A 23,103-nucleotide genomic window follows, 5' to 3' on the forward strand; every position below is an offset into this window, starting at 1 on the left:
CTTTTTCAGTGCTTGTGCACATGCAATTTGGGTCCCTGATGGCGAACTGGTGGTCCATGCGGTGAAACGAGCCCTTCAGATTTGCAGCCCCTTCCTACGTCGAGCGGGGCTTCAGTGGAATTGGAACCGCCCTCCACCTGAGGAGCTCCGCCCGCAGCGGGAGAATAATAAGCGCCGCCCCCTTAAGTAATAGGAGCCGCTCTGTTGGCTCACAGACCAGCACAAATCTTTAAAAAGAAGGAGGCATTAATACCAACTGTCTGGGAAGAAACTGCAGACGATGGACATGCAAGGATTTAAAAAATAATTCCGCTGTGTGTTCTTTCTAAAAAAAGAAGGATGCGGTACATAGGCTGTAGGCTGCGGTGCATGATCCGCTGTGCTTTGCCCCAAACAAAACCAATAAAAACAATGTGTTTTTATTGTAGATGTATTTACTTTATTTTTTAGATATTTTTTTACAATTTTTATTTTATTTTATTTTATTTTATTCTACTCTCTGCGGTGCAGCAGTGCCCTTGTCTCATGGAAACCCAGAACAAACTTTTAAATGAGGCCTCGTAGCTCTAATACGAGTAAAGATTCAGAAACTGGATCGCTTATTTCTGTTCAGAAACGGATTTTGGAGGAATGATCAGGTGAAAGCGGTGAGAGTTTACAGACTCAAGACAACGGAACTCGGAAGTAAAGCTCAAACCCCACTGGCTCACAGGACCAGGGGCCTCAGGAGGGTGGCTCCACCCCGCTGAAACAGCCCGTCAGGACGGAAAAGAATGGTGTGGAGCTATGTTAGAGTGGTATTTTCAGCAAAAGAATTACAAAATTGGTTTTGGGGACCTTAATTTGTTGAAAGGGAGCATAACAGGCACCCTTTAAAATAATATTAACAGCCTAAAAAGCATTTAAATAAACAATAAACATTCTATATTTGCCGAGGTTTCTCATACACACTGCTTCTGCGTAGTAATGCTTGTTTCGGTTCATGTGCATTCCTCACATGAATCAACCCTATACAGTTCACCGGTAACCTTCACACGGATATTCCAAGGGCCAAAGCGCCGCTTCATAGGAAGGGCCGAACAGAGCGGCCTCGAGAGCCTGGCGGCTCCCAGGCCCGCCCGCACACTCACCGAGGCCCAGGAAGGAGAAGACCCACTGCAGCACGGCGGCCGTCTGCAGCCTCCTGGAGAGCGGAACGTCCCGCGGCGCAAACTCGATCCTCATGTTTTCCCACCGCGGAACGAGAAGAGAAACGAGGGAGCCGGGCGGTTGCAGCCGCAGAGAGAGAGAGAGAGAGAGAGAGAGAGAGAGAGAGAGAGAGAGAGAGAAAGAAGAACAAGGAGAGGGGAAAGGGTCCAAAGTCTCTTCCTTTATTTTTCCTTTTCCTTCTCCGGATGACCGCCTCGATCCAGTCCTTTTTCCTGTGGCACAACGCCGGGTTTTTGATCTGAACCGATGCCTTATCAGCCCCATCAGACCTTTGGCCCCGACTGTGAAACGGGCTGAACAGTCCGAACACCTCAAGGATTTATGATAATGAGTCTAATAACATGATACGATACACAATACTACAGCAATAATGTGTAAACACCTTCATTATAACCTGTTCATATCAGGGTCAGGGTTCACCCTTGGTTACATACAGTCCATGGCCTGGCCAGGCCGCCAGACCTCCACCCGCCGCCTCTGCATCAGCTAGCCTCCACCCTATAGCCCTCCAGACGCTACCCTCCGCCGTTAGACCTCCGTCATCAGACCTCCAGCCACCCAGACTTCTACCGTCCAGCCCTTCATCCTCCATCATCAGACCTCCAGACCCCCATCATCCGGCCTCCCTCATTAGACCTCCGTCATCAGACCTCCAGCCGTCCATCATCCAGCCTCCATCATCAGACCTCCAGACCTTCACCAATCAGCTTCCATCATCAGTCGTCCAGACCTCTAGACCTCCACCCTTCAGCCCTCCACCATCAGACCTCCACCCTTCCGCCCCAGCCCTCTATCATCCATCCTCCACCCTCCAGTCCCCATCATCAGGCCTCCAGACCTCCACCCTCCACCCCTCCATCAGCCAGCCTTCACCCTATAGCCCTCCAGCCGCTACCCTGCAAACCCCAGCCCTCCATTATCCAGCCTCCACCCTAGAGCCCTCCAGCCGATACCCCGCAAACTCCAGCACTCCACCATCAAGCCTCCATCACAAGATCTCCAGACTCCAGCCTCCAGACCTCCACCCTCTAGCCACCATCATCAGACATCCAGCTCTCCAACCCTCCATCATCCAGCTTCCATTCTTCAGCCCTCCACCATCAGACCTCCAGCCCTCCATCATCAGGCTCCATCACCAGACCTCCAGACTCCAGACCTTCGCCCTCCAGCTGCCATCATCAGACCTCCAGCAATACATCCCTCCATCATCCAGCCCCCATCCTGCAGTCCACCATCATCAGAGCTCCAGCACTCCACCCTCCAGCCCTCTATCATCCAACCTCCATCCTCCAGCCCTCCATCATCAGACCTCCAGCACTCCACCCCTTTATTATTCAGCCTCCAGCCATCCATCATCTGACCTCCAGCACTCCATCCCTCCATCCTCCAGTCCTCCATCATCAGACCTCCAGCACTCCACCCCTCCATCATCCAGCCTCCATCCACCAGCCCTCCATCATCAGTCCTCGAGAGCTCTAGACCTCCACCCTCCAGCCTTCCACCATCAGACCTCCAGCACTCCACCCTCCATCATCCATCCTCCAGCCCTCCATCATCAGACCTCCAGTACTCCACCAACTTCATCATCAAGCCCTCCATCATCAGAACTTCAGACCTCTTGACCTCCACCCTCCAGCCCCCTGTCATCAGACCTCCAGCACTCCACCCCTTTATCACCCAGCCCTCCATCATCAGAACTCCATACCTCTAGACCTCTACCCTCCAGCTCTCTGTCGTCCGACCTCCATCCTCCAGACCTCCGCCACCCAGCCGCCAGCCCTCCATCCTCCGTCATGTGTGTGGATGTCCAGCAGGAGACGCTGCTGTAGCGTGTTTGTTCAGGACAGCGAGCGCGTCGCCACTGGTGCTGTAACGGAACAAAACACACGCACACACACAAAACAACAACAACAATCCAACGTTGTAAACTCAATTCACAGAGCTGGTGTAGCTCATTGAGTTGGGACAGTCGGTTCCTAATATTTCAGTAATGTTTTAATACCCCCCCCCCCCCCCCCACCCCACCCCAGCATTTCAGTTTTACAATCTTGAAGTGGCGACCACCCCCCACACACAATGAGGAAAGAGATGTGATGAGGTTGGAAAAAAACACAATTTTGTATGTTGTTGTTTATTAAATGATTCGATGTTTTATTTGCTCCTTTACCTCTGATAAATCCTTTCAATTTATTAAAAAAAAAAAAAAAAATCCTACATTTTACACATCTTTGCCCACTGCTCATTTTTTTTTTATTTTATTTCATTTTATTTGATTTTTATTATTGTTATTTATTTAAAGGCAGGTTCAGGTTAGAAAGGTAGGAGACGAGGCTCATCCAGGTGAAGCGATCTACCACTCCACCCCCCCCCCCCCCCCCGCCGCAGCACGCGTGCGCGGTGTGCAGGCTCCTGTCTCCTCCTGGTCCAGACGCTGCGCGGGCGGGGCTGCTCCTCCACCCCACCCCCACCCCCACCCCCACCGCCACCGCCACCCCTCCCTCCCGCATCGCCCCGCACAGTGCGGTGCTGCAGGGGACCAGAGAGGGAACCAGCCGACCCCGGTCACACCGATTTCATTCCAAACACTGGAAATCTAGTGTATTATTATTATTGGATTTAGTAATGGATGTATTAAGCGGCTTGTTATTGTGAGGGCATCCGGACGCTCCGCCCCACCCTAACCCCCAACCACCGGGGTCGTTTTGCCGATCCTCCGTCCTCCATCCTCCCCCCTCCGCAGATCGGATTTGTTTTGGCTTTTTTTTTTTTTTTTTTTTTTTTCTCCTCTCTCTTGGGTGGAGGTGGACCCCGCCGCTCCGCGGTCATGGCGTGGCCCTGCATCACCCGGGCGTGCTGCATGGCTCGCTTCTGGAGCCAGCTGGACAAGGCGGACATCGCGGTGCCCCTGGTCTTCACCAAGTACACGGACGTGTCGGAGCTGCAGCAGGTCCAGCTGCAGCCTCCGCTCCAGCAGCAGCATCAGCACCACCACCACAGGCCCAAGCAGCAGCAGCAGCAGCAGCAGCATCCTCAGGACCGCGTCGCCGTAGAGACGCAGCCGCCCCGCAGGAGCGTGTCGGAGGAGCGGGTATGCAGCTCCGTGATGCGCCAGGACTTCCAGCCGTGGAGGGTCCGACCCGAGCCGAGCTGCAAGCCCAAGAACGAGTACCACGGCCCGGAGACCCCGTTCGACACCGAGACCCAGTACCAGAAGGACTTCAAGCCCTGGCCCCTGCCCAAGAGGAGCGACCACCCCTGGATCCCCGGCGGCGGGGAGGAGAAGGGCGCCGTGGCCGACAAGGTGCCGGAGAAGCACACGGGCGAGAGGAGGCACCGGCCCCGGAAGGCGGCGGCGGCGGGGGCGGCGGATGGGGAGAGGAAGGTGGTGCTGAAGGTGGAGCCGGTGGAGGGCAGAGGGAGGGCGGTGGACGCTCTGAACAGACAGATCAAGGAGGAGGTGACGGCGGGGAGCTCCTACAGGTCAGTCCGCCACCTCCACCACCTCCATTGGTCAATTCCTTCAATGTTTCAACATCTATTTTTTTTTTTTCATTATTTCATAATTATCAAGGAAATTATTTCAAAATTGGTTTTAAACAATTTCAAAATACTTCAAAACGATTCCATCAATTATTTCTAAATTATCGAGAACATTATTTTATCAATTATTTCTAAATTATTTTAAATTATTTTTCAGAATTTATTCCGAAATCATTCAAAATTATTTCTTAAAAAAACGTAAAATCATTGAGAAATTATTTAAAAGTATTGCGAAAAGAATTTGATCAGTAATTTCAAACTTATTTCAAATCAATCAAATCAATTCAATTCAAAATGTTTTAAAATTATATTCCCAGTTATATATTCAAAATGATAAGGAGATTATTTCAGAATCTATTTTAAATTATTGCAAAATATATTTATATATTTTACGAATCATGGAGTAAAGTAGTGTGTGAAATAATTGAGAAAGTTATTTAAAATAGTTGAGAAAATTATTTCATAATTCAATTATAAGAAAATCTAAATATTGATACATTTATTGCAACAGTTATTTCAAAATAATTTCATCACTTATTTGAAAATATTTTTAAATTCATTTTGGTGGTTTGTCAGGCAGCTGTAGTTGACACGTGCCCCGTTGTGACTTGCACTGTTCTGTCAACGCCTGAATTATACGAAGCCACGTCATCTTACCTTAACTCATCTTCTTATCTAGCATGTTATTCTACACCAAACCCCCGTCTAAAATATGGTGAGACCATGGAATCGTTCAAAAGATGGAATTTAAAGGAACAACACGCTTTTAATAGTGTTAATTACTATAATATGAGTAATGAAGACCAGTCTGGTGCCCTGCAGCTCTTCCCCCGAAGTCATCCTCCCATCCATCCGTCCGTCCGTCCAGCCACCCATTCATCCATCCATCCATCTGTGCATCCATCCATCCATCTGTCCATCCATCCATCCATCCATCCATCCATTCATCCATCTGCCCATCTTGTGGACGTGCAGCACAGAGTGTGACTTTGTGACGTGACTGGTTTCTTTGTGAGGACAGAACAATGTGGATATTGACCCCGAACCCTTCACCCCTTACAGGAGAAGTCACAGAAATGCTCATAAAGCAAGTATTTACAGTAAGATAGAGAGACAGATAGAGAGAGACAGAGATAGATAGATAGATAGATAGGTAGATAGGTAGGTAGGTAGAAAGACAGACAGACAGACAGACAGACAGACAGACAGACAGACAGACAGACAGACAGACAGACAGATAGATAGATAGATAGATAGATAGATAGATAGATAGATAGATAGATAGATAGATAGATAGAATTGGCAATATGCAATAAACATCAAATCAACTAACAAATATAAAAAAGTGCAATATACCATAAACCCAAATAAATAAATAAATAAATAAATAAATAAACAAGATCGATTTGGCAATATAAAAACCTAAAAATCAATAATAATTTGAATTAATAAATTTAGTTAACAATTCTGAAAAACCTGTTCTGTTGTGTGAAAAGTCATAAAAACTCAATCCAGTTCAAAAACTTTTTGGCGGAGTGGAGTAACTCTTCATTTTTCTTTGTAATTATAAAATAATTTCAAATTATTTACAAAATTATTTCATCAGTATTTCAAATTGCTGAAATTCACTTCCACCTATTCAGCGTTCTGCTGCCGCGGTTCTATTGCGAAAGAGTAGACTGGCACCAGAAAGGCCACAGCAAGAACAATGTTGTCCTGCTCAGAGCCGGTCATGGGAGGGTTAATAGTACAGCAGCACTTCATGCACACACACACACACACACACACACACACACACACACACACACACACACACACACACACACACACAGACACACACACACACACAGACACACACACACACACACACACACACACAGACACAGACACACACACACACACCTACACTTGAGGGACCAGGGTTTGTAAAGTGAGTTTTAAACGCTGCGCTTTAAAAATGTTTCCATTGAACAGCGAAAGAAAGCTTGAAATAAAATAACAACAACAACAATGAATATAGCTGCAGGCAGCAATACGTGGGGTCCAGGGTAGTCGTCCCTTCGTTAGAGTTCAATGGACGGTTGTGCCTTGACGTTCTGTTCCTGTGTGTTTTGTGTCTACAGAAGTTCATTTTTTCCGGCCTGGTTACAGTGCAGTTCTATGATGGGGCAGTGTTTGCAGCTGTGGGTGGGTTTCCTACGCCGCAACTAACGGCGTCGCTAAGTTCTGACAGTGATGTTATTGTTTTTTTGTTTTTAGAACTTACTCTGGCGCGTGTCAGTCGTCCTCGGAAGCGTATTTATTTACGCTAAATATGCTGCGCTTTGTTTAATCCGATTGTCCTCTGGTAATACTTTAACTTAAAAATGTTAAACATAATAAATGTAAATAGTAATAAAATAATACCTGTCACTTCGTAACTTCGCATGGTTAAGAGTTCATATCTTATATTCCTTTATTTAAAGTAAAATCGGGACTTTATCCGTCACGTGATTTGTGTACTTAACTTGCGCCTGCGCGCTGTGCTGGGCGCCATCTTGGCGTGGTTGCGATTGTCGATCTCAAGCTCCTTCCACATTAATAAACTGATCTGGATGAAACTTGAACGATGCCATGTCCGTGGGTTCGTCGGCTCCGTGACATCCGTAAAGTTCCGACGCCAGTCACATGCGTACGTGCCGCCATCTTGGCGAAGTCCCGATTGTTGGCCAGTCACCAGACTGCAGCGCCATCACGTGACCTGTGCGCGCCGTCATTTGTGCATGCGCGCGCGTTGCACTAATGATAAAAAAATGTGTTTTTTTACAAAATGATTCCACAACAATGGACCGATCTGGATCAAACTTGAACGACGGCATGTCAGGACTCCCCCGAATACACATTTTATTCATCTGATCTGTGAGTGCGGCAGATCCATAACATCCACACACCACTGAAGTCGGTTTTTCATTAACGAAAACAATAGGGCTCCCACCCCTCTTTTCGTGAAGAACGGTATTTTAAGAATTAGGACCGTTCCTGGATGACGCAGTGCCTACCCAAAAGAAAAGGTCGGGTTCTCCAGTGGTTCTTAGAACCTCCTGCGGTGCGAAAACAGCTTCTTTGAAGCATTATAGTTTCCTTGGTTTTGAAAAACGCAGCACGAGTGACAGTTTTCCAAGTTTCGTTTAAACGCAGCCCGGGCTGTCTGTCCCAGAGCTGCTTTCACACATGAACTCTGGAGCCCAACCAAAACACTTTTTTTTTTTTTTTTTTTTTGCCGATCATGTCTCAGTTCAAGGTTTCACTGAATGAAAGTGAACACAAACGAGTCATCGAGTCATCATGTCTCAAGTGAAGTCGAGTCATGAGTCTTTAACTTCCAATTCTCTTCCAAGCTGCAAGTTATCAAAACAGTGATTCGAGTCGAGTCCATATCTCTGGCAATGGTGACCTTTTTTGCGCTGATACTCCATGTATTAGGACGTGTCCTGAATATAAACAAAAGAGTGGAAAGCAATATAATGGAACGCAAAAAGTATGATGCAGCGCACAAAGTCCCGCACAAAGGTAAATAACCCTTCTTCACCCTCGTAATCGTGGCTGGAAGGAAATGACTTCCAAAAGACGAAGCTTGGACTGATATAACTTTGGATGATAATGTCACAGAGGCGGCCGCCCCTGAAAGTGATGAAATCACGACAGTTTTTCACTAATTTCTGCTCCAAATCTAGATCGATATTGATCAAACTCGAGCGACAAGCTTAAACGTCCTGGTTCTAACGAGACCTCAACCATGCCTCTGCGTACTGCAGTATTTCTTGTTTCAGATACTTTTGGCACGAAAAATGCAGAAATAAAAATGCAGTGCAAAAACAATAGGGGGCTGCGGGCTGGATTCCTAAATATAGCTGTAGGCAGCAATACACCGGGTCCAGGTTATCCGTGTGTGATACAAATTACAGTTTTCCGAATTCCCGTAAAACACACCACTTTGTATCGACACAGATTACATATTTTCGAGTTACCATGGAATGCAGCGTCAGTTTGTGCGGTCGCCCGTCTTTACATCAGCATTACTACTAAAACGAGTTACAAGTTTTCCGAGTTTCCACTGAACAGCAGCGTCAGCTCTGGCTGTCTGTCGCCTCCAATCAGCGAACCAGCAAACCACCAGTCCTGTGCGAAGCAACCACTACACACCAATGGAGTCTACGGTCCACACCTCGATGTCAGCCCCAGGGACGCAACCTGCAAATAAATTGGATGACGATGTCACAAAGTGCCCCGCGCCGCAAACGGATCACGATACGCCAACGTTCTGCGATTTCTGGTGAATTTGCAACGGTTTTTCACTTGATTCCTGCTCCAAATGTGGGTGGATGTGGATCAAACTTGAACGACAAGATACCTGAAACTACCCGGCTCCAACGAGACCTTAACCATGTCCGGGAATTTGGCGGTTGCCGTGCACAAGATAATTTTAGCCCAAAAAATGCCAAGGAGAAAAATAATAATAAAAATCTAATCAAAAATAATAGGGTTCCAGCCCCGCGGACAGGACCCCTAATACAACCGTATGGGGCTGCTGGAACATCATCCACCATCTAAGAAGTCAAATGAACTTTTTATATTTTTTCGAGCGCTTTCAAATTATGCTGCAGGCTTTTCATTTGGAATAATATCCCAATGTGCCATTGACCTCTTGATTGATCATTGATTCATTGATCATCTTTTAAGTCTCTTCATGGTTCTCACTGTATTCTTTGATGAAAATTATTGCTGTTACTATTATTGCTTTTCTTCAACAACATGTCATCATCAATCTCCTCGGTTTGGATGCTTCCTGGATGTGTGTGTGAACAGCAGATTTCGCAGGACAGACCCTGATAAGGTCCCAGTCCTGGTTTGTAGCTTTGAGTTGGAAGTGAAGACCTGTTTAGGTTTCCTTCCCCAAAAGAGCAGAACGTATCCAGGTGCTGTAGGGTTGCCAGTTCAGTCACCCGGGTGACGCATTGCAGTTCATACCCGGCAACCCCCAACTCAACAATGGTTAAAAATGGTTCTAAAAGTAGATCAAGACAAGATCTATTGTTTAAATAAGTCCGCTTTGACATGCTTGAAGGTGTATTTCCACTAATTTCACCGCAAGTTGATCCCCTCTGCAGCCATGAATTGGGCAAACACAGTCAGCATGAGATGCTGGAAGGCGTATTTCTCTGATTTCACAGGAGCTAGGCGAGCTGATCCCATCCGCAGCCATGCGTTGAGCTAACGCAGTTAGCGCGCAGCCCGTCGCTGGCTCGGTACTGCACGCACAGGGATGAAATTGGTGTCGATCTTCTCGTCCGGATCTGGGAGCGAAGACGGACGAGGAAAGAAAATCTCCCCCAAAAAACCCTTGGAAACACCTTTTATTACACGAGTCCCTTCACCACAAAGGCTCCACCGGCTGTGGCTTTGTTTCTTTTCGCCCATCCCCGATATTAAATCTGCTTTTCATCCTCTGGGGGTGGAGGGAGGGATGACAGCGACGGGAATGAAGCAGCGACAGCAGCCTCGCAGGAGACGCGACGCGATAATTGCCGCGCTCAGCCGACTGAAAGGGCCATTGACGTCGCGACGAGGGGACGTTTTTCGACTTCAGTCAAACTCTCGGCGCAACAGGGTTCCCTCAACTCCTCCCCCACAGCGGAAGCTTTTCTTTTGGGCTGGAATGACGACGACGATGACAGAAGTGACATTTTGACGACGTCAATGCCGTTTCGGCTGAAAAGTTCTTTGCGGGGCGGCGGCACACTCCCTCGGGCTTGCAGAGGCTACGCCGCCTCGGGGCAGCGCGGTCGCCGACCGACGGGAAACTCCCCCAGCCCCCCGCTCCGCCTGCTCGGATGGCGGCGGAACAACCCGAAATGACCCTCGCGCTCCGCTTTTTTTTGGTCGCCCGCTGAAACTACAAAGGGGCTGAACGACACCAGATAACGCATCCGAGATATTGCGCCCGGCCCTAATCCCCGCCGCGCTGCATCAGCTAAAGAGCTGCCCGCTCCAACCTTACGTAACGGGGTGTTATCTGATTGGCTTTCGGATCTGATTACAGCTGATTCACATGGAGAATGAGTTATGATTTCAGACTCGGCGAGTTATGTAAAGGCCACCGAGATCCGCTTAGCGCCGCGGCGAGCATTGGAACCTTGCGAATACGCTAAACGCTGAACGGTGGCCGCTTCAGCGGGCGGGCAGAATGACCGGTTTCTTTCCCCATTGAATTCCCAGTCAACACCGTCGGCAAAACGGAGAAATGCGGCGATAGACCTCAAACTTGCCAGTAAAGCTAGGCCTGGCTCCAGCTGGTTTCCAGTAAACTAAATGGTAACCATTAGTTTAGGCTCAGGCCGAGGCCATTAGGCTCTGTCTGCGCGCGCTGCCGCTGCCGTGTTTCAGATGCTTTTATCCTGAAAAACACCAAGGAGATTAATAATAATAAAAACCTGAGCAAAAACAACAGCCCTGAGCGCTGGAGCCACAAAAATGGAAAAGATAAATGGAAAGAAAAATTGGACATTAAACCCCAAAAAATGTGCAATGAACAAATAATGTGAACAATTAACAAACAAAAAGGAAATAAACCAAAAAATAAACAAGTAAACCTTGTGTAAAAGCAGGAAATGTGCATGTCTGTATAAATGATATAAATACATGGTACATTTGTACGCAGTGTGTAACGTGGTTATAAACTGTCATCAAAAACAATATAATCTACACAGTGTTGAACAGTGTTAGACATTCAGCATGAGTGTGTGTGTGTGTGTGTGTGTGTGTGTGTGTGTGTGTGTTTGTGCGTGCGTGAGTGTCGTACCCTGGCAGTGCTCCATCCATCCTGCCTCCTCCCTTCACACCCAAAACAACCCCCCCCCCCCCCGCTAACCCCGCCCACGGGGCGCAGCGGAATGTGAAAAATAACCCGACAACCTCGTGTAATGTCGTAACAATAAAGTATCGTTTATAATATTTACTGAGTCATTTCAGGAATAAAAGTCAAAATGACAAGTCTTTTTTTCAAATGGTGACCTCACACACCCTGGATCTGCTAGGGCCGTGTCATGGTCGTGCCCTGCATGTAGTTACACACACACACACACACACACACACACACACACACACACACACACACACACACGCACGCACGCGCGCACGGTGTCATGTGAGCGATCGGTGCCCTTGGCCTTGCACATTGTTGTGTAACTGGTGCATTACGGCTCCTCGGTCCAGTCGGGTAGAAAGATAGAAAACAGAATAGGATAGAGGACTGTTATGTCACATCTGCATTACTAGTCTGTTATTTATTTATTTGTTGTGTTGATTATGGTTGTTGTCGATATTGTTATCATTACGACGGTGATTCTTAAAACGCCGCTCTTCAAGGATATTTAAAGTGAGCGCCGGAAGAGCAACATGCAGTGACGCAAGTGCACGTTGATCGGTCCGGACGTGAGTCCACGGTGATGAACGGTCAAACACATGAAGACCAGAAATGATCACGTGGAAAAAAAACCACGTGAAAAATGATAGTTCATTTAAACTAAACATGTCTTCATACAACGCGTTCCCAATTATTATGCAAATGATATTTTCCTCTGATTTTCCTAAATAGTCGATGCAAATGACAGTCAGTTTCATTTTCAAGTCATCAACCGTTAGGGTATAATCTGAATGCCTGAAAACCTCCCAATGATAAAAGTATTTATTTAAAAAATAAAACCTCAAAATGCACCGTTCCAAATGATTATGCACAACAGAGTTTCAAAACATTTTATAGGTTGTAAAGAACTGAAAATGGTCATTTGTTGAATGTGCAGCATTAGGAGGTCATGTTTACTGAAATCCAAAGCTATTTCAATCAAAAGCATCTTAACAGGCCAAGTTACATGTTAACACAGGAGCCTTCTTTGATATCACCTTCACAATTCTTTCATTCATTGAACTTGTGAGTTTTTGGAGAGTTTCTGCTTGAATTTCTTTGCAGGATGTCAGAAGAGCCTCCCAGAGCTGCTGTTTTGATGCAAACTGCCTCCACCCTCATAGATCTTTTGCTTGAGGGATGCTCCAAAGGTTCTCAATAGGGTTGAGGTCCGGGGAGGATGGGGGCCACACCATGAGTTTCTCTCCTTTTATGCCCATAGCAGCCAATGATACAGAGGTATTCTTTGCAGCATGAGATGGTGCATTGTCAGGCATGAAGATGATTTTGCTACGGAAGGCAGGGTTCTTCTTTTTGTACCATGGAAGAAAGTGGTCAGTCAGACCACTTCAGGGTCACACCTTCAGGGACCGTAAAGGGGCCTACCAGCTCTCTCCCCATGATTCCGGCCCAAAACATGACTTTGCCACCTCCTTGCTGACGTCGCAGCCTTGTTGGGACGTGGTGGCCATCCACCAACCATCCACTACTCCACCCATCTGCACCATCCAGGGTTGGTTGCACGGCACTTGTCAGTAAACTGTAAGACTGTTTGAGAATGAGTCTTCATGTATTTCACGGCCCCCTGCAACCGTTTCTGCTTGTGAGCGTTGGTTAGGGGTGGCCCAATAGTAGCTTTATGCACAACTGCAAGCCTCTGGAGGATCCTACACCTTGAGGTTTGCGGGACTTCAGAGGCACCAGAAGCTTCAAATACCTGTTTGCTGCTTTGTAACGGCATTTTAGCAGCTGCTCTCTTAATCCCATGAATTTGTTTGGCAGAAACCTTCCTCATTATGCCTTTATCTGCACCAACCTGTCTGTGCTCTGAATCAGCCCCAAATCTCTTCACAGTACGATGATCACACTTAGGTTTTTGTGAAATATCAAATGTTTTCATACCTTGTCCAAGGCATTGCACTATTTGAGGCTTTTCGGCAGCACAGAGATCCTTTTTCTTTCCCATGTTGCTTGAAACCTGTGGCCTGCTTAATTATGTGGAGCGTCCTTCTTAAGTAGTTTTCCTTTAACTGGGCTCACCTGGCAAACTAATTATCACAGGTGTCTGAGGTTGATTTCATTGATCCAACGAGCCATGAGACACAACACCCTCCATGAGTTTAATTAAAAAACAAAAAATGTAATGTTTATGACACTTTAATCCAATTTGCATAATAATTTGGAACGCGGTGTAGATAATTTATTTCCAAAACATAAAATCTACGTTAAAAAAAACAGCGTCTCTGCATCCCGACCTCGCAGCGGACTCGGGGCGACCCTTGATCACGATAGAAGTAAAGACGCTTATTTGGGCCACAACAAAATCGGGTCGAAATCAAGCTGAACCGGGGTAGTCTGATTACGACATTACGGAAATTCGGAAAACTGTAACACATACCTTATACAACTGAGTGGGACCCTGTGTATTTCTGCCTGCAGCTATATTTATTATTATTATGATGGTTATGATGATGATGATGATGATGATGATGAAGATGATGATTATTATTATTATTATTATTATTATTATTATTATTATTATTATTATTATTATTATTTTATGATTGTCCTCATTTTTACATGCTACCCCTTTAGAGTTTCCTCCATTTTGACAGCTTTTGTCACGTACTTTGAGAGCTTCTAGTTCTTTGCAGAGCAGTCGCCTTAAATAAGGACGGAAGTAAAATCGTGATTTCACCTAAATAGCGCCCTCTAAGCGTTGGTAAAGGCATGGCAATTGCCCGACTGCCTGATGTCTCCGCCCCGTCCTCCCACGCAGGACTGAGTTCAAGGCGTACCGGGACGTGAAGCCGGCTAAGATGATCCGGGCCAAGTCGCAGTACCTGCCCCCGGACGACAAGACCGACCTGCAGACCAGCTACAGCGCCACCTTCAGGGGGGAGCAGGCCAAGCAGCCGCCCGCCGACAACAAGGCGCTGGAGCGCAGGAGGATACGCAGCCTGTACAGCGAGCCCTACATCGACCCCGCCAAGCAGGTCAGACACCTTTTTCCACATGTGTTATTTGATCTCAGCGACTTTAATCTCAAGGTCATGGCCTCGCCTGAATAAAGCTATTTGGGTTGAGCCCGCTTCGCACCGAACGCGACGGACGACAAGATTAAAGCGGACGTCCATTCATTCCCGAGGAGAGTCGGATTCTGCACTTGAAAAACTGTGTTGCGCCGTGTGTAAGCCCCACCCCTTCTGTGATAATCTTTTCCGATCGAGGCTCCGGGATGCGTTCAAATATTCCAACCCGTGCGGCAAGTTTCGGCCCAGCACCGTTAGTCACGTCGGCCAAGTGTTTTATTGCAACCCTGCTTAAACCTAAGAGAACAAGTCATGTGTATAAAATTGGTAATTAATGTAATTAATGACGTAATTAATTTGTGTTAATTATTATTAACGTTGGATGTCACCATATTCACTATCAATACGTTTCTTTTTATATACTAAGTGAATTTATTCGCGCTTGGCAAGGACTGTAAATGGACGGACGTAAAGGGGCTTTTATGGAAAAATGGTAAATGTCCAGCTGAGCAAACTACTCGCTGTTGTACCGTAAAAAAAAGAGCTCTCCCATCTTCCCAGAGAAATGTTGTGACGCAAAAGCCAGACGCAGATCATCCCCCGGCCACCGCGGGGGGAGGAGACGACCGTCAGATGTGATTACGGATTCGGTGTGAAGCGGGCACGAGGGTTAAGTGCTTTGTAACCCGGCGGTGCCCAGCCTTTGGTGACAATTTCTGACATCCACTCCCCTGCTTCACGTGGCTTTTCTCCAGATAGAGCCTGACTAACTTATTTGGCAGGTGGACAGGTACGGCGTCTCCCGCTCGAAACCCAAGCGGGCCGGCGGCGCCGGCGTTGCGGCGGTGGGAGGCAAAGGCAAAGCGGTGCGCAAGGCGACGACGGACAAGCAGGGCGCGGCGGCGCGGGCGACCAGGAAGAAGAAGCAGAGCCCGGAGAAGCAGCCGCTGGCCCCCGCAGGAGAAAAGGAGAAAAGTAAAGAGCTGAACAACAAACTGGCTGAGGCAAAAGAGTAAAAACATCATTTAGCACTACTTCTACTTCTACTTCTACTTTTACTAATACTTATACTTTTACTTTTACTTCTTCTTCTACTTCCACTCCGACTTTTACTTTTTCTTCTACTTTTACTTCTTCTTCTTTTACTTTTAATTCTACTTTTACTTCTTCTACTTCTACTTTTACTTATACTTTTACTTCTTCTTCTTCTACTTCCACTCCTACTTTTACTTTTTCTTCTACTTTTACTTCTTCTATTTCTACTTTTACTTATACTTTTACTTCTACTTCTACTTTTATTTCTACTTCTACGTTTACTCCTATTTTTACTTTTACTTCTTCTACTTTACTTCTACTTTTACTTCTTCTTCTACTTTTACTTCTACTTTTACTTCTTCTACTTTTATTTTCACTTTCACTTTTACTTCTACTTTACTTCTACTTTTACTTCTTCTACTTTACTTCTACTTCCACTTTTACTTTTACTTCCACTTTTACTTCTTCTTCTACTTCTACTTCTACTTTTACTTCTTCTACTTCTACTTTTACTTTTACTTCCACTTTTACTCCTTCTACTTCTACTTTTACTTCGTCTTTAACTTCCTCCATTTTTTCCCCCTCCGTTGGGAGGCAGGGTTTAGAACGCAGAGGCTGCAGAATGAATTTGGGGCTCGTCCTCCTCTCTGTTCTCAAACCTTCCCCCCCCCCCCCCCGTACGACTACCTCTCCGGCTCAATGTGCTCAAACATCCGGATTTAGCCGCGCTATGCCACCGCCCCTCCCTCCTCATGCTGCACCCCGCGCCCACCCCCCCTCCCCTCCCGCGCCTCCTCCGCCTCCTCATCAGCCGGGGTCGCCGGGGTCGCCACGGCCGCCGACGCCGACGGACGGATGGACGGAAGGGGTCCTGTCGCACGGGGGGGCCCCCTCCCGGCGTCCATCGGCCCGACGGGTCACCTTTGGCGCCGTTTATCAGGGATTCCCCCCCCCCCCCCGTGTGGTTGTTGTCGGAAAGAAAGAAAGACCCTCGCCTCTGATTGGCTGAAAATCTTTGATAAACGCGCTTTTTTTTTTTGTTGTTTTTCGTGGCTTCCACGGCTTGACCCGCCGCCTGCGCTGTGCGTCCCACCCCCCCCCCGGCTTCCACCCGACACAGTCTGAGGGGGATTCATCCCCAACGCTTTGTTACCAAGTGTTTTGGGTATTTTATTATATTTTTTATTATTATTATATATTTTTTTTTTTCTGTGGACTGAACATTGCATCCGCTGCGCGGAGGGGTGCGGAGAGGGAAGCCAAGAACCACCAAACTTTTCCCTTCGCAGTGAGATGAGCGTCTGGGCTTCACCTTATCAGGCTCAGCATCGCCCCCCCCCCCCCCGAGCCGATCCATGTGGTTTCAATGCATCGGTCGACGGTTATCCCTCCGCCATAATTCCAAATCTGTTGCAGAATAAATACTGTGCGCATTGCTTAGAACCACCGCTATCGCTCCGGGGCTCGACGGCGACGGCCGCCCGGTCGCACCCCGGGGCGACCCACTTTTGGCCCTTGCCAGCCGGCGTGGCACACCTCCTCTGTTTAGAAATCTGTCGGCCGATCGATCCCTCCCCTGATGTCGCTCAACTATAAAGTGACGATTTGATTCGGCAGCCGTCTCGTCGGCATCGGCGGCCGAGAGCTGAGGCGCAGCAGCCGACTCGGCAACAGCTCGTGAAAAGCCAGTGTGGAGACCTCCTCCGCTCGGCCATCAATGTTACCGGAAATCCCCCGCGCCGCCCCCTCGTACTTTCGAAACGATCAAATGCGACGTAGCGGCCAAGTTATGATGTTTAGCATTAGCGTTAGCATTAGCATTAGCATCACCCCTGTCGCGTAAATCGGGTGATTTGGTCTCTTTTCAGACCCGACGTGGACGGTTCAGTCTTCTCGCTCTTCGCCCATTCCTTCCCGGACGCTCATTCAATTCAGGGGATGTTGCTTTATTTTGTGTGACATCGCTGGTTTCCCGCCAAGGGGAAAAGCCTTTCGCGCTAACATCACCCACCCCCCCCCCTACCCCCGTGGCGATAACGCATCGCCGCCTCGGGTAAGTGTGAACGCCTGCCTCTGGAAAAAGTGGTGTTGTTTGCGTTGTTCTTGGCTTCACTCACCTTGTGCAAATGTTATTTCAACTGTGGGCGGGTTTGTTTTGGACCTCGTCCGATCACCTCGACGTGGTCGCCGATCTTTGCATACACGGGGGTGGGCCGGAGTGAATGAATCAGTCGGGTATTAGCTGCTTGTTTGCGGGGCGCCGCGAGGAAAAGGGTTGAAAATCATGTATATTCTAAACTTCTCACTTTTTTCGCCTCCAAATTAACGGCGACATTTAAAAACGTAGTCCCTCACGTGTATCTGTGTTTATATTCCTCGGCTGAGCTCTGCGCGGCCCTCCGGTTGGTTTCAGGCGCGACACAGCCCGAGATGCGCTCCTGCTTTTGGGTGGAGACTTGTTTTTACCGGCACTTTGGTTTTTTTTTCCGACTAGAGCCAAAACTAGAGGCGCGATGTAGGTTGTTGAGGAGCCCGCCGCCTCGTCGCGGGTCACCCACCCCACCCCGGGTCATCCGCCCTCCAGCGTTCTCCAACAGGCTCCAACAGGCTCCAACAGGCTCCAACAGGCTCCATCGGGCGTCCCTCCCTCCATGGTGGCCCCCGGTCGCACACCGGCGTTTGTGCAGCGGGCGCAAGTCGGTGGAGTTTCCCACGGAGAGTTGACCCCTAGCGACCCAAAGGCAAAGCAGCTCACGCCGCTGTCGACCTTTAAAGAGGCGGCCCACTGGAGCCCTGGCAAAAAGTTCTTCAGATTTCGGGTGTTTTTTCGTCAGGACCCCTCCAAAGTGGAACAAGCTAACATATATTAGCCGTGTCAAAGCCTCTTAATCCCAACAATTCTACGCTGCCCTTAAATAAATTGTCAGCATAAATTGTTATCGTGAGAGTAAATGGTAAGTTATATTGTTTCCTTATGCTTGTTTTACTGTTTATCGTCGGTGAGCTAGCTAGCTCGCGCGCCAAGTGTATAGCTTTAGCGCCGTGGGTCCGCCTTCTTTGCAAATGCCACGTTGCGTTGAGGTCGGAACTCGGAAAAACCCAACCTCCGACTTGGAAAAGTGCGGAGGAACGGCCTTTTTTAAAGTGGGGATTCCAAGTCGGAAACGGTGATTTTAATGTCACCTCAGCCCAGGCTTTGCAGCTTGCGGAGTTGACCAGCTGGCCGAACAAACGCGCGTTCACTGCGGGCGTCCTTGTCTTCCTGACCGGTGACGAACGACGCCACGGAACACATTAACCGGCTCCAAATCCCCGACTCCCAATGGAACGCGGCAAAAAAGATCCCGGGTTTTGCACGTCGCCGGTTTCCGGCGGGTGACCGGGGCCTTGGAGTGGCCGAACGCACTTCATCGTCCTCCATGTTCCGCGGTGTTTCCGATCGCCGTGACGACCGCCGAAGTGTCCGGACCGAGCGTGAGCCCAGGGTCCGAGAGCCGACTTGGGGGGGGGGGGGGGGGGGACTTCATCATGTGACACACGGGGAGGGCTCCTGTCTGTTAGCGGCGCTTTAGCACGCAACACCTCCGGTGCTACCCTCATCGATACTGGGCAACGCGCTAGAAAGCTCTGGTGACGCGGTTCGAGAAAGTGATGTGTTGGGCAGAATAATACGATTTTACTGTGACGTGTTTGTGTTTTTTGATCTGCTTGCTCATATTTAAATGAAATATCACAAATAAATGCAAAAAAAAAAAAAAAAAGGATGAAAGCCGTGTCTTCCTGGTGCTTTTTGTTGAGGGATACAGAAGACGTGGACATTTAGCGGTTGCAGGGCTCTGTCTTGCGTGTCTCCCCCCCCGCCCCCTTCTCCAGTGTCTTTGCGAGGCCGACAATCCGGAAAACAAATCAGTTTCAATTTGAGTTTAAAATAAAAGGATATTTATTTTATTACATTTTTAATTTTCATTTTTGCACCACCTTCGGGCGCGTGTCCCGGCGGCCCTCCCAGCGCATGCACGTTGCCGTCACAGGAGACCTGAAGAATATATTTGGCTTTTGCATCAACAAGCGGAATATATTCCGAGAACTCAGTCGAATCGCGGGGCAACATGCATGACGCGGATCCGACTCCAGAATAGCATATAAGCTATTTTTGAGCCCTCAGAAATGCACAAATAATGCAAAAGGTCGCTCCTATCAAATGCTTTTGAAATGAACTTGCCTCCGGTTGACGTGGGATGGGGCGATGCAAATGTTGTGTCCAGTGTTTTTTGTCAGTGCGCTAATGAGTGACCTTCTGATCCATTTATTTCAAGGGTTACACTAAAACAGCATCACTACATACAGCTCTGCCAGCCAATCCGAGACATTGGCTGGGTGCAGACTCTAAAGCAACACCTGTGGGGCTGTGCGCTTCCGAATCGCAGGTAACCACTCCGACCGTTACGGCCCGAAAAAGAAAAAAAAACGCACCGACCACGAGTCACAAACACCAGCCATCCCCATCCATACGCTACGTGCTCATGGAGATTCTGACTCCTTTACAGGCCACCTCCAGTGTTCTTATTCTTGCCATTTTTGAGGTATTGCACGGTTTTCTAAGGCGCTCCCCGCAGCAAAACATCCGGTCGAAATGTCGCAATGTCGCTTCACTCAAACCAATTTTAATTGCAAAGAGTGAGTAAAAACATATTGATGGAGTCAGATAGTCTTCATCTTTTTCTAGAAAATTGCTGGACGAGATGATTCAATCTCCATCATTGACGCCTGCCAGTAGTGTTGGTGAGAATCGGCTTTGTCTACCAGCGGTTGCCGGAGTGTTGAAATTGGCTGGAGGTGGCCTTGAAATGGACAATTTCTATGACAATGTTTTTTGTTGTTGAACGGTAAACCGCCACGTTCTCCGGAGTGAGGCCCCACCGTGCACAGTGTTTCTCTTCCATATGGACACTAGCTTGATGGGGGGTCTAGGCCTGCCGCACACGTTCTTCATGCAATGTTCCTTGGGGTTCCTCTAAGGCCGCCTCGGTTCCCTCACCGATCATCCATGAACCTCCATGTGCCGCCGGGACGAGGCCTCGTGTCCTTGGCCATTAGGGAGAAGGTCTGGGCAGAACACATTGCATGGCAGCATGAAAGGAATGGGACTGTTTAGATCCTTCACCCAGATCATTCGAGATCAGAAATCCCTTGATTCTTTGTGGTGGGAAAAGGGATCAATTCATCACCATGCATTTATTGTCTTAACCGTTTTCTTCTGGCTTGTTTTACCTACCCAGGAACAAATGACATCTCAGGATAAACATCTCCATACGTCCTTCAACAGCCGTCCATTTTCACCCAGATACGTTTTGACCAGAGCATTTTTAGAAATGTGTTCTCTGTGGGACACTGATTGGAATGTCGACCTCGTGTTGGTTGGGATTTGCACTGCAGAAACTTGATTTTTGAGTACGCTTTGGATGAAGGTGGAGAAAAATAATGTCATTTGCAATTTCTTCTCAGTAATATGCTTTCCTGTGCAGCTAAACTAATTAAGAGATAATTGTATGGTGATTGCGGCTAGTTGTAATATTTTGAAATGCCTCGTAAGCTCCCACCCAAAGAACACCCGGCATCCACATTGCACCCACAGATTGCTGTAGTTTGCGCTGAATGGTTGGGAATTGATCAGAAGAAGGATTGGAGCTTATTTGTAGTTACTGACTGGACAAGCCAGTATCATGTCCAGTCCTCCACATGGAGAAGCCCTCAGGGTTAAAGGACAGGTTCGCCATTTTCCCCAGGCCTTTACCCGGGCCTTATTAAAATGTTAAACGTCATAGCACAACCTCGCTGAATCCGTCACTATTGACTAATGTTTACTATTAAACTTACAACTCTGCTTCAGCCTCTCACTGTGTTTCCATGCAGTCCAATTTGGCAACAGTTTAAGCCTCATTGAAAAAAGGAATACTCACAATAATGTCGGACAGGCTATGTGTCCTATGGCCAGGTTTTCATTGACTCTTTTAAACTTCTGCACATGATTATTTTGGCTACATCTGCGCTTATGTATGAAGCAAGAAACAGGTTGTGTAAGGGACCAGAAACAAGAAGTAAGAGACTAGAAACAGGCGCATCGCTTCTCACTGACAATGTACTTCCAACGTTACGCTCTGGATGTACTGCGACGTTGACAAAAAATAGTTTGAAATAGAATTATGATATTACTGTAATTCAGAACATGCTTAAAAAAATACGCAAAGACACATGGGACTATGTCAGTTTCCTGTTTTCCAAAAGGAGATTTAAATGATTTTGTCGTTCAAGAACAGTGAGAGGCCGCAGCGGAGTGGAACATTTCTCCGGACCGAAGCACTCAGCGAGGTCCTGTTTATGAACGTCATAGGTAATAAACGATGGGTAAACACCGCTTTATCGAGGCCTGGGTTGGGAAATGGCAAGCCCATCCCTCGCGTCTTTTTGTTCAAACGCCTCATTCCCGTGTCTCTTTCTGCTTTCCTCCCGCCTGTTTCTGGTTGTCTTAACTGTGTGCTGCCCCCCTAGAGACGCTAAAGACGAGGTTCTCGGACCCGGTCCTCGTCGTCCCCCGGGCGCTGTGGGAGGAGAATCAGAGCCTCTGGTGGTGAGGCCCGAGGCTGGCAGGAGCGCCGGGGTGGTCCGCTTCGCCCTGGACGCCAAGCCTAGCGACTAGGAAGCCAGCGGGAAGCAGCTACGCGTACCTACCGAAAATAAATAACCTGCAAATATGAAGAACTGAAGAACGTCGCCGATTTATTTCACAAACACCGTAGGACAGAGTGCATGTTTTGGCTCTCTGGTCAACTCAAGGCATTGCGTTGCAAAAGGTGCTAATTTTGGTTTCCTGATTCCCAAAGCTGTTATTGTTTTTCTCACCAGAATAATATGTCTGTGAAGTTAGAAATACAACACCATGCCATAAAGTGCTCATATTAGAGTTTATCAATGACTGTACTGTATGTTAAATCAGTTCTGATGTAAATAAATAAGCTTGCAAATTGCTTTAATGTGTAAATGTTGCTGTTTTGCTGGTGGCCAGTAGTAGGGTTTGCTGTTGGACTACAGTGAAGAATTCAGCGGAGTTGGAATCAGGATAAACTGAAGAAGCCGACAGCTAATGTGGACCTGTACTATCGGTATAGTACTATATGATCATTGTTTGATTTTGTGTTTATGGTTGATTTTGTTACTTTAGCTGCAGAATTAAAATGCCGAAGTAGTTCCCTCCTCTCAAGGACAGAGGTAACCAATGATGCCAATGTAAGACCAGAAACAGGAAGTAAGAGACCAGACACAGGAAGAAAGAGACCAGGAACTGGAAGC

The 23,103-nt window shown here is 47.7% G+C and overlaps 2 protein-coding genes across 2 annotated transcripts in view; one reads left to right on the top strand and one right to left on the bottom strand.

Moving 5' to 3' along the window:
- mogat2 (monoacylglycerol O-acyltransferase 2) overlaps nt 1-1,224 on the bottom strand; it is a gene marked incomplete at both ends in the record, with an annotated part of 12,800 nt that extends 11,576 nt beyond the window's left edge. The window contains one exon of the mRNA XM_080013756.1: nt 1,131-1,224. Within this exon, the coding sequence (XP_079869882.1) occupies nt 1,131-1,224 (94 nt within the window). The remainder of the gene's footprint in view (nt 1-1,130) is intronic.
- Nucleotides 1,225-4,033: 2,809 nt separating this feature from the next.
- On the top strand, nt 4,034-22,453 carry map6a (microtubule-associated protein 6a; the record flags this gene model as incomplete). Its single annotated transcript, XM_080013520.1, has 5 exons — nt 4,034-4,689; nt 14,469-14,685; nt 15,504-15,733; nt 20,073-20,183; nt 22,306-22,453. 5 exons carry the CDS (start codon nt 4,034-4,036, stop codon nt 22,451-22,453), a joined length of 1,362 nt encoding a protein of 453 aa, XP_079869646.1.
- Nucleotides 22,454-23,103: the final 650 nt, after the last annotated feature.

Source organism: Zeus faber, assembly GCF_960531495.2.
Source record: "Zeus faber genome assembly, chromosome: 14".
Classification (NCBI taxonomy): Eukaryota; Metazoa; Chordata; class Actinopteri; order Zeiformes; family Zeidae; genus Zeus; species Zeus faber.